Below are 21,639 nucleotides of genomic sequence, written 5' to 3' on the forward strand. Positions count from 1 at the left end.
AGAGCGGCTTAATTTCTGTTTATGGATATGGCTTGATTGGCTATAAAGCAACAGAGTATTCATATTCATAAATTTCCTTCCAAAATACTAAGGAAATTCATTAATTTAAATAAAAAAATAAATGTTTTATTACGGTCATTGACCAGCAAAAGTAAGGTACATTGTTTAAATTAGGAGACATAAAAACAATCTAAAAACATTAAAAACACCAAAACACTAAAAACATCTATATACACATATATAAAACTACATTCTTACATCTTACTAAATATCTCCTTCCTTCCTATCATAGACCTTATCTATGGGCTATTGCAGCTTGCACAGAATGACAAAATTGTTACTTTGAAGCTCATAGAGCCCATGTGATGATTATACCAAACTGGTATACACCAATTTAGAGATACTAGAGCTGAGATCCATTATACCAAATTGGTATACACCTATTTGCAGATAATATAGCTGAGATAGCTGCGCTTTAGGTGGAACCTTTCCTTCACAGATTTTGATTGCAGCAGCACAGAATTTAGCTACTTTTGTCAGCCTATATGAATTTAGCCCAGTATACCTGCCAGGGCATTGCCCTGTCAGCAAAAGCAGTGTGTAATGTGCCTCTGATCATCCAGGAAATGCCCTTATGTAAGGGTTAACATGGACTTCTCGAATGTCAGAATGAAAAGCACAATGAAGTAACCCATGGGAGATAGATTCAAGCTCACCAGAGTTACAGGGGCATAAATGCTTAGTGTAAGGGGTGTTGTTATATTTCCCTTCCTGTACTGCTGACGGAAGTGCATTGAATCAGGCCAGAGTAAGAGCTTTGCGTTGTTTAAGTGTAAGGGTAAGTAGAGATATTTAGTCAGTTTGGGTGGGAGCAGTGCGTTGTCAAGTGTAAACCTATTTCTGATAATACCAAGGTCCTGCTGCCTTTCTGTCCCAATAATATGCTGCCTAAGATTACTCTTGGCCTTAACATATCCCATTTGTTGGATGTTTTCCACTGAATAGCTGTATCTGTTGATTTTATGGTATATTGCTCTCTTCCAAGGTGACTGATGGTTATACTGTAATACCAGTGAAGTCAGTACAATTGGTTGAAAGGTTAGTTTTAGCCAAAAGTTAAAAATGGCCAGCCAAACTCTGGCTTCAACCTTCAGGTAGCCCACTTCAAGCCTAAGGGCTGCATTGGATACCCCTCTTGGAACTTGTAATATAGCCCTCACGAATTTGGATTGAACTACTTCTAACTGGATAAACGAAGAATAGGGACCTGTAACGTGGCTGAGCCACTCTGAGGTCACCTCCTACTCAGGCCTCTCAGAATGCCCACCACGCCACTACACACTCTTGCTGCCACCAACCTTTCCTTTAAATCAAAAAGGACAAGGGTTTCTTCAAACAAAAGAATTTATTGATTTGTACAAAATAAAAGGAGTAAATCACTGGTATAGAATCAAGTTGTCAATCACTGTTACTAAACCACTAACTCACACAGACTTTCCCTCACTGACACTCAGGCATGCAGGCCCCTTTCTCTCACACACTAGATCTCTCCAGATCTCACTCTCTCCCTCAATCACTCTCCCCACACACACCTTCACCCCCCTTTTTATACCAGCTCCTCCCCTTCAGTTCCACCCTCCGTCACACCATTGGCTGATGATTCACTTCCCAGCTGTGACGGACAGGTGAGGTAAAGGCTGCCTGTTACAGGACCCAATTGTGCCCCATACAAGAGCTGACTAAGGGATTTGGCCTGAAACAATCTTAGTGCAGCTGGAATGTACTCACCTCCCTTTGAATACTGTAGAAGAATTTTAGTATAGCAAGGCTAGATTTTTGTGCTGCTTGTACCACATTGTTAACATGGGCCTTGTGGTTTCTTTTATATTTGAAAGCAACACCCAAATATTTATAAGCTTTAATTTGTTCTATCTCATGCTCATCAATTAACCACTTATAGATCCTGGGCCTCTGAGTGAACACTAAAACTTTGGTCTTCGAGTAATTTGGTCTTCGACAAATCACTGGTCAGAGTAACAAAAACAGTCTGTGTAGCAGCAGTGATTTTTTGGCTGAGCAGTTAAATCAATTTTTCAGCCGTTTTGAGGTGGAAACAGGAACAACCATTATTCCAGCACCTACTGTCCATAATACATCACTAGAATCTACCATCGACAGACAACCACTAGTACTGCAGATTTCAGATGTGAGACGCGCTTTCCAGAATATTAATATTCGAAAGGCAGCTGGACCAGATGGAATCATGGGACCAGTTGTTAGGGGCTGTGCTGCAGAATTAGCTGGAGTTTTTACGGATATTTTCAATCTATCCTTGTTGCAGTGTTCTGTCCCCACTTGCCTGAAGACATCTATTATAGTGCCAGTCCCGAAGCAGTCAGCTGTGGTATCTCCCAATGATTATAGACCAGTAGCTTTAACATCTGTTATTATGAAATGTTTTGAGAGATTGGTGCTGGATTACATTAAGGCTAGTCTTCCACCTTCTTTGGATCCATGGCAATTTGCATACAGGAGAAATAGATCTACTGATGATGCTGTGTCCATCGTACTCCATACTGTATTGAGCCACTTAGAACAACAGGGAACTTATGCGAGGCTGTTGTTTGTGGATTATAGCTCTGCTTTTAACACCATTCTACCAAATAGGTTGTTTTTAAAAATGATCAACCTGGGATTACCTCAGGAGATCTGCATGTGGATAAAGGATTTTCTGACAGATAGGCCACAGTCAGTAAGGATGGGATCCCACCATTCTTCTACCTTGGTACTAAGTACAGGAGCTCCCCAGGGCTGCGTGCTGAGTCCCTTCCTCTATTCCCTGTACACACATGATTGCACCCCACTATATAACACAAATGCAATTATTAAATTTGCGGATGATACGACAGTGGTGGGACTCATAAATAAGAACAATGAGTCTGCTTATAGAAAGGAAGTACAAAGATTGATACTATGGTGTAAAGAAAATCATCTCACACTTAACATCAAAAAAACTAAAGAACTCATAATTGATTTTAGGAGGAAGAGAAATGTACATTTACCACTGTACATAAACGGTGAGGAAGTGGAGAGAGTTGGTAGTTTTAAATTTCTGGGTACTTACATCTCAGAGGACCTCTCATGGACTATAAATGCCAACATGCTAATAAAGAAGGCACAGAAGAGGCTGTATTTCCTGAGAATGCTCGGGAAGTTAAATTTATCACAGCATTTACTTCTGTCCTACTACCGTAGCACCATTGAGAGTGTCCTAACTTATGGCATTCTGGCATGGTTTGGGAGTAGCTCTGTAGCGGACAAAAAAGCTCTACAGAGAACCATTAAAATTGCCCAGAATATCATCGGGCTCCAGCTACCAACCCTGGATGACATCTTCACATCCCGCTGTCTGAGGAAGTCACACAGCATCCTGAGAGACTCTTCCCATCCTGCTTATAACTTTTTTGAACTGTTACCATCTGGCAGAAGATATAGAACAATTAAGACTCGGACCACACGTTTTCTAAATAGTTTTTATCCTAGAGCTATAATTGCAATTAATAATGAGCTTAAAGACCACCAGTAGTGAATAATTAGTTGGACTGTGTTACTTGGCCTGAGGTGTACATGTTTGTATTTTTAGTGGGGGACTTCTAGTGGGTGGGGAGTGTTTGGGGAATGTTATGTGTGTGCATGTGTCTGGTCTCTGGGTGTCTGTGAATTTCGTTGTATGGTATACTGTGTATATACTTACAATGACAATAAATTATATTATTATTATTATTATTATTATTATTAATTTATCTGTAGCATTTCCTCTTTACGGTATTGTGCAAGAGAGTGTAAAGCTCTCTTTAGTTCTACTGGTGTCTGTGAGATTAGGACTGCATTGTCTGCGTATAACAGAAGTATGTCTATTGGCTAGTTTGGGGGATGGAACTCTGGATGGCTGAGTGCCATTGCCATTGAGTTGATATAGAAATTAAATAACAATGGAGCTAATATACACCTTTGCTTCACACCATTATAGGTTGGAACTTTATCAGACAAATGTCCTTCCTTGTTGCATCTAATTATGAGTGTTGTATTTTCATGCAGCTTATACGTAAGCAGCAGAATGCATCGATCTATTGTGGAAGACTCTAACTTACTCCAGAGCCTATCTTGTGAAATTAAATCAAAAGCTGATCTAAGATCAATAAAAGCGACAAATAGGGACCCTCGGGGTTTCTTAGAGTACTTATCTACTAGGTGCCTTAGAATAAGGGCATGATCCTGTGTAGATATACCAGATCTAAATCCAGCTTGTTCATCTGCCAAAACACTCTCAGAGTCCATCCAATCTATCAATTTCCAAGATAAATGTTTGGTATAAAGCTTACTATTATGGGTTGTAAACTAATTGGCTTATAATTAGCTGGATTGTCTTTTTTACCTCTTTTATAAATGGGGATAATAATGGCTGTGCCCCATTCTGATGGCATGTGAGCGTTTTGGTCAATATAAGTGAAAAGGTTTGCCAGAATTGGGACCCACCATTCACAAAAAGCAAAGTGTGCTGCTTATATACTGCCCCATAGCGCTTCAAGCACTCTCTGGGCGGTTTACAAGTTAATTATGCAGGCTACACATTGTCCCCCCCCCCAGCGAGTCTTCTATCTGACCTCAGAAGGATAGAAGACTGAGTCAACCTTGAGCCGGCTACCTGGGATTGAACCCCAGGTCGTGAGCACAGTTTTGGCTGCAGTACAGCGGTTTAACCACTGTGCCATGAGGCTTGGGCACTTAATGAGTTCGGGAGGAATACCATTACAGCCTGGGGCCTTGCCAATTTTCAATTGGTTCACAAGATCTTTTATTTCAGAGTTTGATACAGGGTGCCATTCTGGTAGATGCATATATAAACAACTCACATGAAATGAGGGATTGTCTCTTTTGGCATAAAGCTCATGGAAGTGGGCTTCCCCCACACAAGCGTTAATATAGTTCATCCTAACTGAAAGATTATTGGTATTTAATGAAGAAATCAAGTCCTGAATTTTTCATGTGAATAGTAGCAGCACTGTGAACCTGCTTTTTCTCTCTCTCTAGATAAATTAAAATATTGAATTAAGTAATAGAATACAGAACCAATATCCCTAAAGGCTGATTAAGTGTTTTTTTTTTAAATCCACTTTCCCTTTGTTAAGTGCACCTGCCTCTTTTCATGAGTCTCATAATGAATCTCACTAATGAATTAAATCAAAATGTCACTTTAACATGGTTTTAGATGCTTCCACTCTTAGCTTTGATGGTTTTACAGATACTTAGGCTATTTAAAGGGAAAAAAAGCAATGGCAGCAAAACAGTAACTCACTATCAAAGACAAAAGGTATTTGAAAAATACATTTTCTCATACAGTAGAATAGTTTGATTCTCCACTCCATTTTCTGTCAACTTGACAAACAACTAATCAGAAGCAATCAGGTCTTGATATGATATGCCCAAGAGTCATTGTCTGAACTTTTTATTTCCTCAGGACAACAGAACCTTGAGGAAGGAGTGAAGAAAGAGATGAGTTGTACAGGCAGACCAGTGCTGAAGCAATAGCTGATGATAACTACCGTATTTTTCACTCCATAAGACGCACCTCCAAATAAGACGCACCTCAATTTTAGGAGAGGAAAACTGGAAAAAAATATTCTGGCAAATTCATAAGGCAGTAGCAATAGATAGATGTCACATCAATTACCTCAAACTTCTTGCAGTGTACAACACAGTGAGAGCTTTTGAACAATTTGTAGTTGGCAAAGTTATTCCAATAGCCACAGACAACAACACTACAATGCTTTATATCAACCACCAAGGAGGAACAAAATCCATGTCTTTCTTGCTACTAACAGTACAGTTTTGGGACTGGTGTATTCTCAAGCATGTCATTTCACAAGTCATACATGTACCAGAAGTGGAGAATCATGAAGCAGACTTCTACAGCAGGATGACACACAATGAGTGGGAATTACAGTACCATCTCAAGTTTTAACACTTATAATGAATTGTTATTGCACTGAAAGAGATGAATAAACAGATTGTTGCTGGGTAGTCAATAAGAGCTATGATGAAGAAATCACCACCAGCACAGGTGTAAGCAAACAGCAAAGCATGCCTCACTTCCACTCCCTCCCTTCCTCCCTTCCTTCCTTACAGCAATAAAGTTTTTTCTCTCTCCATCATTCAGTTCTTTTCTTTGCAGCATGCAGCATGTCCACAGAAAGTGTGCTTACTTTTATCAGCTTTTTGCAGCTGATCCTCCTGTTTCCTCCACTCTCTAATCATTTTTTTCAGATGAGGAGGCCCAAAATGTCTCTGCACTCTTCACTGTTTCCATACTCCTTAGCATATTTTACTACCTCTAGTTTAAAAGGAATGCTATATGCTAGCCTTTTCTGCTTTGCACTGGTAGAATGAGTTCCCATACTCTGCAAGAAAAATGTGTCCCTTATTCATCACCACATCTACTGCCTGCTTCCTTTTACAAATATAATCTCAAAGCAGCACAGAATCATAGAATAATGGAGTTGGAAGGGGCCTATAAGGCCATCAATTCCAACCCCTGGTTCAATGCAGGAATCCAAATCAGAGCAGATCTGACAGATGGTTGTCCAATTTTAGAGACTACAATAGGATAAAATACAGTAGCTGGGAATCACAATGAAAAGATAAAATCTACCAGCATCAATGATTAAGAAAAACCAATAAAAACAAGGGGAGTGACACCATGCAGCTTTTGTTAACACAAAAATACTACTAAAATTTCTATTTCCAGTTGTGTGTGTGTACACGTGAAATGATATTTATGAAATGTTGGGTTCTTAAACCAATTTTCAAGATTTCAAAGCTTTACTTGAACATATTCAGATCTGTGATTCAGATCTGCCCTCTGCAATTCAAATTGCCTTGCTCCTGATGAGTCCATAAAAACTGGACTCAGCTAATGTGGCAAGCTAATACACCAAATAAAACCTGTAGCCCTAGTGGTAATATATTAAGGAAAGGAGTGTTAGGTCCCTTTTTGGTTTCCCTTTTGAACTTTATTCTGCATGTGCTCAGTTCCTTTTTAATCATTCTGTGCTTCAGAATGAAATTTGGCTAACAATACACATTAGCCTCCCCCCCCCCGGTCCCTTAATGTTTTAAATATCTGCAAAATTACTTCTATTTAGGCCTAATTTATGATGAAGTGATGCAGCTTCCTGCAAAGCTCTGAACTACAGAGAGCCATTCTAGCAGGCTCTCAGTAGTAACTTTATCTTCCACTCACCATTCTCAGGCCTGTTTTAACTTACTGCCAATTTTAGAAGCTTTTGTTTCTGTCCTCTCTCCCTCTCCCTCTCTCTCTCTGCTTCTCAAAATGTCTGGCTAGTCACATGGTCTAACTTCTCTGCAGAAGGTGAAGGGAAAGAGACTCCTCCTTCCTGCTTTGCTTCTCCAATAGAGAAGCCTACTGGGTGATGCAAGCAGGCAGATATGCTAATATCTGTGCACTGGAGGATTGTGGGAGGAACATCTAGCCCCTGATGGGGGTCCTGTGGGGCACCCCAAAACACTGAAGAGCTCTCCTGGCCTCTTTCAGGACTGGGGCTGTGCAGCACTGTTTTGATCAGGAGGTACAGCCGGCGGTCACCATGCCTTTGGGGGATAGTGCACACAAAGGGCCAGGAGGCTTAGGGGCCATTCAAACTCAGACCTGGCAGGGGAGATACCATTGTTGCACTTCGGATGAGCTGACCCCTGTGATTTCCCCAAATGTGGGAAAGTCAACTGCCTAAGTGGGAGACTGTGTTTGTGGTTTCCCTTGGTCTTTCTAGAACCACCCTTTGGTCCTTGGCTATTTTCACTGCTTGCTGCCATAGGCCTGTTTGCCTTGCTGATTTTCCAGGTGGGCTGCAGGAAGCAGATCCTGGAAAGCTAGCAGTGCAGAATGGTGAGGTCCAAACAGAAAGCAGTCTCTGCTGCCAGTTCAGAGACCTCCCAGCATGGCAGTGGGAGGCTTTTGGGTGGTGGTGGCTGAGCCCTGGGTTACTGCATTCACTCCATAAGACGCATGTACTTTCCCTCCCACCTTTTTGGAGAGAAAAAGTGTGTCTTATGGAGCGAAAAATACGGTAAGTTGTGATAGGTACATCTTTTTTTGTGTGAAGATGATTTACATATCAACATCCACAAGCCACTAAAGCACAGGCTTTTACAAAAAGAAAGAGGTGGATAAAGAAAAAAAGTGTTTAGAACCTTGATAACAAAATAGAACATCAAACAGCTAATACAATATCCACATGCATCATTAAGCAGTAAAACACTTCCAAGTCTAAATAATTCTAAAGTCTATAACAGAGCCTGCTTCATTTTAGCAAAGTGACCATAAAACAGAAGGGAACACATTATGGTAAACAAAATCTTAATGTAAGCTCTCAGTTTGACCTCTGCTAATGAATACCAATTCAGATGAAGTGCAGAAGTGCAAATAGCAACAGCAACCTTGATTGACAAATTTAGCAGTGTCTGTTTGGTTACTTAGCTACTCATGGCCTTGGCCTAAACCTTTGCCTTTTAATCGACAATACTAGTTTCAATAATAATAATTTCCAAGAATACTCCGTAACATTTTTCTTGTTTTTGCATAATAATCTCTCTTTTTAGGGATTTGTGTTCAAAGAGATTTCTTATTATAGCATTTTTTAAAATGTCTCAGTGTGGTACTTAAGTCACATAATGTAAAGAAGGGGCATGAAATCAGTCTCCGTGGTGAATTCCCCCCTTACATGAGATATCAATGATTCCAACAGGAGAGATATCTGCTGTGTGTGGCTCACATTAAGCAAACCTATTTTTAAAAGTTGTAGTGTTGCCACTTTGTTTGCTCTTTTTTTCTCCCCTCCTCCATCCCAGGTGCCCTCTTTTAAGGAAACTCAGACTTCTCAGCAATTACACACCATTAAGTTAGATGGTGACCCTCTCAGGATTTTCTACATATAAAGTACTTAGAACTAGTTTACCACACCCTTCTTCTAGTGGTGCTTTGGGATTGTGCCACACTTTCCCAGTGGCATTATTAAAGGAGAACAGCTCACACCCAGCTCCCGTGAACTGAAAAGATAAAGGGAAGTCCCATCATTCCTACTCTCCTGTTAACGTCTTTAAAAATTTCTGCTAAAACTATCACAGCTAGCTACCTCTTCAAAAATTATTTCATAATATATTTACCTGTCATGTCACAGTAAACTTTCAAATATTCCAATGGACCACTGCCATCTGGATCTATCCAATAAGAACCAGTTGCTTTGCCCAAGTGTTTATATGCTTCACAGGAGAGTTCATAGATAGCTGAAACAAAGAAGACCACATCTTAGGTAAATAAACTACATGTAGATGCACCAGCATTAAATTTTTAGGAAAAATTGTACAGAAAAACAAGAATTGAAAGAAACATTAAAAAGAAGTATTGTAAAGACATTTAAATATTTCACAGAAATATAATGCAGTAAAAGTATTTAGTATATTGTATGTGTGCCTCTTTTTTTTTTAAAAGGAGAGATAACCAGACTTGAAGGAATTCCACATTTGACAATATATCAAGATTTAAATGTATAGACACATTTTATCTTAAAACAAAATTAAGTTGCATTATTTTTATAGCAGCAATTTTGAAACTGGTGCTCCTGAGACTATTTATAAATGATGAACAATCTTCGTTGAAAGTGGGTGTTTTTCATGCTCCAAGCAAGGGGGAGAGTTGACTCAACCCAAATTCAGCGGTGAAGTACTGCCTCTGTTCCAGTCATGAATTATCTATATTTGAAATATAACTTGCCTACCATTTAGGGAAATTGTCAGTTCACATCTGAATTAGTGATGGTAAGAATGATTTTGTCAGAAAATATGCAATTATACATTTTAAGATTGCTGTGTCCAGGTGCTTTTATTCTCAAAGGGAAAGGACACTAGTTTCACTCAGAGACATTATGCATAAATTGCAAGGGCAGGGGAGGGAAAACCATCCTTCCCTTGCTCTTGTTCTGGAGATAGGATCATCTGTGTTTTGAAAATTATTTGGCAAGATGCTTTATTGTCAAGACAACTTGAACTGGCATGAACAAAGAATTTATCTCGTATTCTTCACACTCCCACATCTGTTGTATCAAACTCTTAAATACAGTAAAAGTTTTAAGAGTTACTGTCTCAATAGGACACAGTAACCACATTATTATATTTTCTTTGTATGCACTTGGGAAATTGCCATGAAGCTTCTGCATAGCCACATATGACTTCCAAATTAAAAAAAACTTGCACGAGAGGACTGAGTTAAAAATGTTTTAATGACAGGATAAGAAAGTATAAGAGGTCAAATTTCTCTAGAACATTTGAAGATTATGTAAAACCAAAATAATAACTGAAAATGAATGTTCATCACTGGTCATGAAGCTGTCCAAACTTGTAATCTCCACTATGTCATGTCAGTGACTTCCATAGTTTAAGTATGCAATATGTGAAGAAACCTTTCCTTTTATCTGTATTAAATCCTATATTATCCTATAATTTATGGATTATTTTAACCAATTTCCAACTCCTAAGAGAACTTCTTTTATTATCTGCGAGGAGGCCTTTAGTAAGTTGAAGACTGCGTTGATGACCGGTCCTGTCCTGAGAGCTCCAGATTTCCAGAGTTCACCGTCTTCATGGATGCATCCAACATCCGGTTGGGAGCCATGCTGAGCCAGGCAGATGACAACGGAAACCATCATCGGGTGACTTGCCTCAGTAAGAAACTGCAGGCGGGTGAGAGACATTTGTCCACAATTGAACAAGAGTGTCTAAGCAATCGTATGGTCATTGCAGAAACTCAGGCCATACACATGGGGAAGACATTTTGTACTGTACTTTGCACTGATCATTCCCCACTTCTGTGGGTGAGAACAATAAGGGCAAATAACAACAGGCTAATGAGATGGGCCCTACTTCTGCAGGACTTTGATTTTGAGATTCGGAGTGTAAAAGGAACTCAAAATGTGGTGGCCAACACGTTATCTCGGAGACCAGAAGACTAACAGATGGAGAAGAAGAAAGATATAACTTGTTATATAAAATCTTCTAGTTATGTATAAGTATGAGAGGTAATTAAAAATGTAATTTCTATATGAATTAATGGTAAGTAGAAAGAAAAGTAATAGAATTGTATTAAGGACATTGAATATATATATTTGTTGTAAACCATCCCGAGTGGCCTTGGCAGCCAGATGGACAATATATATTATATTAAACATTTAGACACACACACACACACACACGCACACACGCACACACACGCGCGCACACACGCGCACACACACACACACACACACACACACACACACACACACACACAGTGGTGCCTCGCTTAGTGATGTTAATTGGTTCCAAAAAAAACCATCGCTATGGGAAAACATCGCTAAGTGAAACACCATTTCCCATAGGAATGCATTGAAAACCGGATAATCCGTTCCAATGGGAATGGATTACCGTCCTTAAGCGAAAATCGCCATAGGAAACATCGCTAAGCAAAACGCGGTTCCCCCATTGGAATGCACTGAATAGGTTTCACTGCATTTCAATGGTTTTGACAGGTCCGTTTTCACTATTTTTAAAGTGTCTTAAAATGTTCAAAAACTGTTTTAAATGCTTGGGATCGTTAGTGCACCTTGTAAAACCTTTGCAAACTTAATTTGGCTTTGTTCTGAGTCTTTGTTAATTTTTGGTGAATTTTTCCCCCCATTGGAATGCACTGAACTGTAGGTTTGACAGCTACAGTACAGTAGCTGTCAGTAGGAGGTCTACAGCTACAGTAGGAGGTCTACATCTAGTGGAGGCTCCAACCTAGTGAAAAACATTTGTCTGCCATTGAGAGGTTGTGTCTATCTACTGTAAGGATGCTGCAAAAGCTGAAGCCCTACATTTGGGGGAGAGAGTTTGTGTTATGCACTGACCATTCCCCACTTCTGTGGCTAAGGACTATTCGGTCCAACAACAACAAACATATGAAGTGGGCCCTACTCTTAAAGGACTCTGATTTTGAAATTCACAACGTGAAAGGGACCCAGAACGTGGTGGCTGATGCACTGTTATGGAGGCCAAATGATTAATAGGTGAAGAAAGAAAGAAAAAGGAGTTTGTAATGTATTAAATGTTCTGTTTGTGTACTTGTTATGAAATACGATCAAAATGCAATGTTTCATTGGATGCTGATGAACTGAAAGGTGTATAGGGATGGAAAATAATAATGGTGAGTAGCCTTATCAATGTAGAGGTAATGTAATTTGTTTTAATGTGAGTAATGCAAATGTTTATAATCCTATGGATTGTTTTAAATGTTTAAAGTAATAAGTTTGGTCTAGTAAACATAGTAATAGAGAGAAAATTGTAGTATAAGGTATGTATAAGTATATAGTAAATATAATGTGTTATATGTTAAAATATGGTATATGATTTAGAACATAACTGGTAAGCATATTATTATGATGGTACTGTAGGTGTTTTGTATGTAATTTTCCCTGTTTGTTCAATTGTTCATAAGGGTAAACTGTAAGGTTTTCCCTCATGAAATACAGTTTTGCTTAGGGGTAAAGAATGTGGTGATCCCCCATATCACTCATGCCATTCATTTTCATGAGCGGATTTCCATGAACCTATGAGAGGACTGGGGAGAAAGAGTCAGCAGCTACATGAGGCTTGGTGGGAGAAAGAGGAGTCAGATAGGGCTGGTTAGTCAGAAAGAGAGGGAACAGATACTGATAGAGATAGGGCTGGTTAATCAGACAGAGATTGGGATGAGATACTGAGAGAGATAGAGCTGGTTAGAAAATAGGTAGAGAAGGTGGTAATGATGTTGCAAGAGAAAAGACGTATGTACCAAGAGAACTGTCATGAATTGCTTATGCATAATGTGTATCTGAGAAACTTCTGTTATTATTCAATCTGCTTCATTTCAATAAATAAGTTCTGGTTCTGTTCACAAGACAAGTGTTCTGTTATACGTCATTTAGAGTCATGAAGAGTCGGACACAACTTAACAACTAAACAACAACCTTGCAGGGCTGTTGTGTTGTCAAAGGAAACACAAAGTCTGTGCTTAATTGCTTTGGAAGTAAGCAAATGTTTCTTTCACTGAGCCTCGTGGCACAGTGGTTAAATTGCTGTACTGCAGCTAAAACTGTGCTCATGACCCGGGGTTCAATCCTAGGTAACTGGCTCAAGGTTGATTCAACCTTCTATCCTTCCGAGGTTGGTAAAATGAGTACCCAGCTCGCTGGGGGGGGGGGAACAATGTGTAGCCTGCATAATTAACTTGTAAACTGCCCAGAGAGTGCTTGAAGTGCTATGGGGCGGTATATAAATAGCACACACTGCTTTTGCTTTTTTGCTTTTTTAAAGTCAAGATAGTCCATGAGACTTAGACTATGCACTTCTGAGGCTTAGAAGACCTGCCTCAGAGATAAAGGTGGTAGTTTTGTGCTCACAGTGTCTCCTTGCCCAGCATCATACTCTCTGTAGCGAGAGGTGATCATTACAATCTCCATACCTTGCTCAGATAAGTGAACACCATCACCTCTGTACAACTCTGGCCTATCCAAATAGATATGTGAATGACCTGTAACTGAACACTTGGCGCGTTGCCCTACAAAATTCCCTATTGATTTTCCTCCTGGCCCAGTTTAGGCACTGTGGGTCACCATCTGCTTTCTAAATGTAATGCAGAATAAGGTAGACCAAATTATTCTAGTTGCAGGGAACCTGCTTTTCCAGCCTTGCAGGACCCTTAACACATTCATGATGCAAGCTTTGCCATAAGGCTTGGCCAAATCATTGCCTCCTAAATGGACCAGCAAGGTATCAGGGGGCAGACACAAAACTCCAGTATAGATTGCTTCTTGAAACTCTGCCCACATCATGCCCCTCCATCCTTTCCAATTCATCTAGGTGGATTCTCTGAGGCCTAAATCTTGGCCCTCTGTCATCCTGGCAGCAAACTTATCTACCTAAAAGATAAAACTATGGCCCACCAACTGTAGACTCCATCTCTGCACAGGTGTGCCAATACCTGAAGACAAAAACAAAAACACAGCCACATGCCAGCCTAAAGAGACTATCTCTTTGATGACCATCTCCCCAGTTTCTTTATGGCTTCTGAGCTGTAACCTAGCATGGCTGCTGTCGAAATGAATGCATTCTGAAATGCCAACCCTGCAAAGCACTTATTGCAAGGCAAGTCGGTAAGCTTCCAAAACTGGTATCTGGTTAATGGGGAACCATCACTATGGCAAAACAGGTATCCCCATGATTGCTCCTTGTTCCTCAAAAATGTCTCCCACACCTGTACCAGGCAAATATATGGGATGGTGCAAGGACACAATATAATGTAAGTCCCCCTATGAACCAAGTCCGACTTGGACCAACGGATGCATAGCCGAATTTAATTTAAACTAGTTGCATCCTCCAACTCTAAGGCCGTACATGAGATATCATTTTTGCAGTTGCCACTACCTGTCTAAACCCCAAAGCTCCAAAAATTGCAATTAACATGGCTGCTTGAAAAAGTGTAGCCTCATAGTCGTCCTGCCATATGGTACTCCACAATCTGCTAAATCTAACCAATATGCCTGGAGTAATAGAGGACCTGTCATTGGCTGCTCTCATCTGCTCCTTGTTCCTCCCTTCAATCATCTTCCTAACCCTAAAATCAACTGTGGAATCCTGAACCCCTATTACCTTAGCTTGAAATGCCAAAGCAGACATTTTGTCCTGAATTGAATTGGGGCTAGACCCTTCCTATGCAGATAAACTGCAAATTGCTGCAGATGCTCCACTGTCACTGGCCATGCTGGTTCCAAATGTTCTACCAACCGAAACTTCTCACTCACTGCTGCATATGCGCAGCGAGTACTTGGGACAAGTGTGAACCCTATACACTTGCAGCTTCCCTTCTCCAATCTTCCATACCTCTTCTGGAAGAACCTTGGGCAACCTGCAAGCTCCCGGAGCCAACCCTGAACCACTCAATGTTGGTGGGACAGGGCACCAGCAATATTGTTATCAAGACCGGGAATATGCTGTGCCTATACAACAATGTTAAATTGTAAAGCACATAATGCAAATAACCATAGCGGCATAACCCGCTCTGATTTGAACATTAAGTTGTTAATGATGCAAACAACTGTTAAGTTGTTGCACCAAAACCTCACCATGGTGTTGGCTAATTCCCAGGCCCACAATTAAAGGGCGCAAACTATAGGGCAGAATTCTAAAAGTGCCAAAATTCTCATCAGCCCCATTCTGTGCCACTCATCAGGCCAGACTTTCATGCATCAATAAATGCCAGAATAAATGCCAAGCCCCAGAAATCTCTCTGCCTCGGTCTGCACCTGAAGCTCCGCCCCATACTAATTTCAGATCTCTGAAATGATACGCCATTAAAATCTTCCAAGAGTTGAAGCCACACCTCCAAGTCTTGTCTCATTTCCTAAGTCATCTTGGTTTGTGACAAGGTTTGCAGAGGCTCACATGGTCTCGCATAACCTCCTAATGAATGCCTTACTGGGTGCTACTACCCTGCAAGCAAAATTAAGGTGCTCTATTGCTTCCTGGCCACTTAAATGATTCAGTCTCACCCTAAGATGTCACTGCTGGCAGCCTACAGACCTGCTGCCACGTGTCCAACTCTATGCCTAAGAAGGTTAATACTGCAGCAGGCCCTTCTGTCTTTTTATCAGCCCATGGAAGCCCTAATTCAATGGTCATTGACTAAAAGACTTCCAGCAACAATTTACAGTGGCCTGAATCCTTCTCCCCAAAAAGGAAATTGATCTAACTAATGGGCGGAGCTATTTAATCCCATCCTGTATTGCAGCTCCCATTCCAAAAGTGTTTAGTATTTATTTATGGTTGTTAACCCAATCTTACATCATACTAAAAGATATAATAAAATAAACCGTTATAAAGATATATTAGTAAAAAGATACACAGTTTACATAATAAAACCATTTATAAATAGAGCACTAGATATGGTTTGCGGAACTAAAAACTCTGGCAATTATACATCTGCGGGTGAGCATACCAGCATTATAGAATTTGGCAACACGATTTGTGGTCTGTAACGACCTGTCTGAAAGAAGTAGCTTCGCATAGAATTCAATGGTCCTCCCCAGAAATTTGTGAATAACAGGATGAATAAGTTCCTTATGTAGTTCTTGATAGAAAGGGCAGCATACAGTAGAAGGATGTGGGTCACGGTTTCTACTTGGTTGTTGTTGTCTAGTCGTTTAGTTGTGTCCGACTCTTTGTGACCCCATGGATCAGAGCACGCCAGGCCCTTCTGTCTTCCACTGCTTCCTGGAGTTGGGTCAAATTCATGTTGGTGACTTTGATGACACTGTCCAACCATCTCATTCATACTGTCTATGCCTGTGCAAAATTCTTCTTCATTTCCCTATTTTGTTTGTTGGCTTGTTTGTTTTTTATTTGTTTTTTGTTTGTTTTTACTCAATTATTATTTATTCGCTTTATTTTATTCCAGATTTCTGCCACTCTCTATTTATTTATTTATTTATTTATTTATTTATTTATTTATTTATTTGATTTGATTTGATTTGATTTGATTTGATTTGATTTGATTTGATTTGATTTGTATCCCGTCCATCTGGTCTATGCGAGCACTCTGAGTGGCTTCCAATATAATACAAACAATTAATTAAAACACATAGTTACATAAATCTACAAATGAAAATGTGGAAACTAAGAAAATAGAGTAAAAATAAATTAAAGAGAAATGAGAAGAGAGAATCAAGTATTGACTGGAGGGAAGGCCTGAATAAACATCCATGTTTTTTCTTTGCTTTTAAAGATACCCAGCGTAGGGGCCGCACGAATCTCCAGAGGAAGTTTCTTCAATAGGCGAGGAGCCACTGCTGAGAAGGCCCGATTTTGTGTCTTTTCCTTCTGGGCCTCTCTGGGCGTCAGGCCCCTCAGACTCACCTCCTGACTTGCACTGGTGATCTGGGTAGAGCTTGGTGGGAGTAGGCGTTCCACCAAATATCGAGGTCCTAAACTGTTTAGGGCTTTATAAGTAAGCATTAAAACTTTGAAGTCAATACGGAAACGGATGGGCAGCCAATGCAATGCAGCCAGAGTAGGATAAATATGTTGGTATTTTCTCACTCCACTAAGGAATGTGGATATAAATAAATTGTGAATATAAATATAAAAAATTGTGGATATAAAATACATCCCTTCTACTAGTCTCACCTATTTTATCTGGTAGTTCACATTTCTAGTGGATCTTTCACCTAGATTTATAAAGGACCAGTAAGAAGGTCCTAGATTTATAAATAAATATTTTTTTATGTGTACAATGACTAGAGTACATTGTGTAAAATGACATGTGTACATTGACACACTGAGTCAATGATCCAGTAATTTGATTTCTGTTCACATATATGGATCATCCATGCCTTCTGCTTAAAGAAAAATCACAAACAGTTTTAAAAACAACAAAGCATATAAAAATACTTGTTACCTGTCTGTCTGTGTCTCTGGTCTGTGAGGCCATAACCTGTTGCACAGTTTTCAAATTTTGATTAAATTCCTGTAGCTGCACGGCAGAAGTATTCTGCACAGAGCAGAATAATTTCAAGTCCCCCAGAGTAGTCCACCCCCTCTTCTTTTCTAAACTGGCACTTACAGTTACGATACCTCACTCTGAAACATTAATACTAAAATGAACAAAATGTTTCATTGCTTACAATTGAACAGGTCAAACATCAAACTGACAGACTGACTTCTTTCAGCAAGAGACCTCAACAGCCTCTAGAGAAGGAGGGAAATGTTAAGCAGAGAGGCAGGGCTCTCTTTGAATTCAGTTGCAGAAAACAATTGGTTAGTGCTGAATAGATTGACAGTCACTCCAGCCCAAAAAGTTTCATCTCAGCCAAACCTATCAAAGGAAGCATGCAAAGTTGCAAAAATTCCGAAATATTGCAGATGGGATCTAAATGACTGCTTTATTTTCAATTTGCAACTCACAGGCTTATTTTAAATGCAGAGTACACATTTCACATTCATAGCAGTGCCTCTCGATTTCTTTCAGTGTGAAATATGTTAGTTTTCGGATGAAACTTCCCAGAATCCCGGAAGGAGGAGCAACGAGCAGCGAGAACAGGGGAAATTCCAGGGTTCTGGATTCCCCTGGGTTTTACTCTGAGTCAGAGACCCCCCTGGAGAAGGGGGGGCAAGTTCCACAGGCAAGTGGGACTTGTTAGCAAGTGGGGGCCTTGGAATCACCAAATTTCAGATTGCAATCTGTTTTTTGGAAGAGTTCCCTTCCTACACACAATCTGTCTCGTGAAGTCGCCATGATGGTGAGTTAGCTGCTCGGAATGGGGAGGTTTTGAAATGTATTATCTGACTGCAGAACAGAGATTAACGATCTTCTGCTAAGCTACAGCAAGTAAAAGACCAAATCTGCTATTTGAAGGCTGATAAGAAGGAGATCTCAAGTGGCATAACTTTGTTGATGCCTGTAACATCGGAGTTTTCTTTACTACGCCACAGCTCGGAAATGAAACCAACTTGCTATTTTTCTCTCTTAACTCTTCCTCCCAGAGAAACTGGCTTCTCATAAATTTATAAAGTCAGGACTTAAGAACTCTAAATAACTCTGCATAATTTAATCTAAGTGACTCTGTATCTGACTACAAGGTGATCTGTAAATCAAATAACATCCATGGAGTCCCCCCTCATAAGACTTTAAGTGCAGACTAGCTAATAAATCATGTGGGAAATTTGAGTAACTAATCTGCTGACTTTAGCAGTCATGGAAGGTGGGGGAGAATTATCATCGCAACTGGCAATGATTCATATCAAGGATGTCAAAGTAACATAATTAATCACTTGAAAATGCAATTTGAGGAGTTCAGAATGGACCTGAAAGTGACTTCTTCTGCTTTGCACGAAAAGATCGAAAGCAAGGAGAAACTGCTTAACCAGATCTTTAATGAACAGTCTTCAATGCCAGAGAAACAGCCACCGTCGTCAGAGAGAGGCGAGGAATCTGTACGATCTGAAGAGAAACCAGAGTCAGAGAGAGAGAAGAAAAAGACTCCTTTTCTTCAAAGGATGACTAAAAAAGACAAAAGGGGGGGCGGGGAAGGGAGAATGTTTCTTAAGACTGTTCCAAAAAGAAAGAATGAAGAGGGGGAGGGATGGGCAAAGCTAAGGGCAGGAATTTATGATCAGAGATCACATAATATGTTGCTCCAAAACCAGAATACTCACTACATTGGGATCAAATTAGTCAATCACATAGAAAATGTTTTTGAAAAATATTATAGTTGGCATTTCAAAACTGGAAAACACTTTGTTTGTGAGGCATGTATATTGAGACATTAAATATGTGTCACCATAATAGTGACAATGTTGACAAGATTAGAGAGCCAATCCCGGTTTGATGACACTGGAGCTGATAAATAGAAACCAGAAAGGAGGAAGTTACTTGCTGAATAAATAATAGAAGTCAATTGGTTTAAGATAGATATAACTAATATATAATTAATATATAAAGCAACATGACTAATATACTATAAGCAAATTTGGCCTGATATGAAATTTAAGGTTTAGACAAGCGTATGTGATTTATGAATTTTAGAAATGATGATGAATAATAATATTGGCTGTTTTGCTCTAAGGCATGTACAGTATATGGAAATATCAAATATGTGTGAACCATAAGAGTGATTATGCTGAAAAGATGAGATACATAGTTTTCTGTATATAAGAATGGAGATCATCGAGGAATGAATAGGCCTGTGAGGATATTATGATGGATATGATGAGAGACAGATGGATGGAAATGTAGATGAGGGACTTTTAAAAAAATTATTATAAATTTAGGATGTTTAGATACTTAATTAGATATATAAAATAGTGATGTGGAATATAACATGTGCAGATGCACACGGATATATTACTTCTGTAGTCATAATCTATATAATAGATAAGCTGGTATGGGAAATACCTCCCCGCCTATATGTTTGTTTTGTTAGTCTTGTATGTTTTGTTAGTTTCATGTGTTATTGTTTTGTAGGTATTTCTGTTGTTGTTTGCTGTAGATATGTATGTCATAAAAAAATAATAAAATACTTAAAAAAAAACTTCCCAGAATCCCGTAGCCAGCATGACCATGAGAAGAGCTTTTTTTGGGGGGTGAATTTTTCTGTAGAACGAGATGGATTGCTTCGGGTAATTAAAACTAACTACATTTTATGCATGCATTGGAAGCAGGTATCTACCAATGTCCTTAAAATAAAGCAGTACTCTTTTCTATTGGTATGTTGGCAGAGACTTTCCTAGAGAGAACTGATCTTCCTTTAGCTGTTCCATTCTACTGTGGAGTGTACTTTACAATCTTCCTGTGCTGAAGACACAGGTTGTGCCTTTAAAGGTTTGTAGGTATCAGGTTCTTACTGGTTTTGTCAGATTGCAGCACTTCAAGCTTCCTGACAAGACTTATTGGTGAACATGGCAATGTATTTCTTGAGTATGTCATGTGTCTGATTCTTTTGCTTCATCAGATAGATAACAATGTAGCTTGGGAAATCATCCACAAAAATTAGAACATGTCCTGTGAGGACACATGGATTAACTCACAAAGTTCACCATGACTTAACTGCAGTGTTATTTATTATTACTGATGCCTGGAAGGGGTCCAATATATTGTGCTAATACCAGAATTCAGCATTCCATAAGTCAATTTTTTTAAAAATAGGGATACCCCAAACAAAAATTTATAACTATGAAACTGGACATCAGATCAGCACCAAACTTGGCATGGATGCAGAAGAAAGTCTGCCCCTTGCTCTGTGCCAAATTTGGGGACATTTAGAGAAAGGGTTTTTGAGTTCTGAGTTTGTAAAAAAAAAAATAAACCCACTGTGCAGAACCAAACAACCTTGAGTTGTACCTGATTTAAAACAGATCAAATACATTGATAATACCAAATTTGCAGACTTGCAGTGGGGAGGCAGTCCCAGCCACTTTTTTTGTTTTGAAAGCATTCAGGCATTGATGGCTCTAATTCACACTTTGAAAGTAGTGATCTTAAAGCAAGATAAATTATGAGTTTCTGTGGGCTTTCTCTTATAAATTGTCACTATTCTAAGCAGACTGAAGTTTTAATCCTGTCACTTGGAACCCCATTCAATGACTGTAAAAGAAAACATTTAAGTCCTTCCTGTGAAAATATTTAAAAGTATATTTTAAAAAACAGAATAATATAGAAGCTCACTCATTTAAGCTGTGCAATGACAGGTATTTTTGCATGGTGCCTGGGGATGATATCAAATCAAGTCTTACGTGGTTTACTCATGAGCAGCCAATGATAGCTGCAGCATGAGAGGGAATCATTGACATGATGATTAGGGAGGCATAGAGAGATAACCCTCTCCCATTCCCCCCCACCTTTCTGACTCTATATAAAATGTCCTATCATTAAGAGCTCTGCTCAGATCTTGCAAAATGTCTCATATTCACAGTTTTAGAAGAGGTAGTTGTGTTACTCTTTTTCACAAATAGAATATTTTA

At 39.4% G+C, this 21,639-nt stretch overlaps 1 protein-coding gene across 3 annotated transcripts in view; it reads right to left on the minus strand.

The window, feature by feature from the left end:
* Positions 1–21,639, minus strand: part of CNTNAP2 (contactin associated protein 2) — a 2,051,986-nt gene that overhangs the window by 468,290 nt on the left and 1,562,057 nt on the right. For all 3 annotated transcript variants that reach the window (XM_073002555.2, XM_078377431.1, XM_078377432.1), the window contains exon 12: positions 9,241–9,360. In XM_073002555.2, the coding sequence (XP_072858656.2) occupies positions 9,241–9,360 (120 nt within the window). The remainder of the gene's footprint in view (positions 1–9,240; positions 9,361–21,639) is intronic.

Source organism: Pogona vitticeps, chromosome 6, assembly GCF_051106095.1.
Source record: "Pogona vitticeps strain Pit_001003342236 chromosome 6, PviZW2.1, whole genome shotgun sequence".
Taxonomy (NCBI): domain Eukaryota; kingdom Metazoa; phylum Chordata; class Lepidosauria; order Squamata; family Agamidae; genus Pogona; species Pogona vitticeps.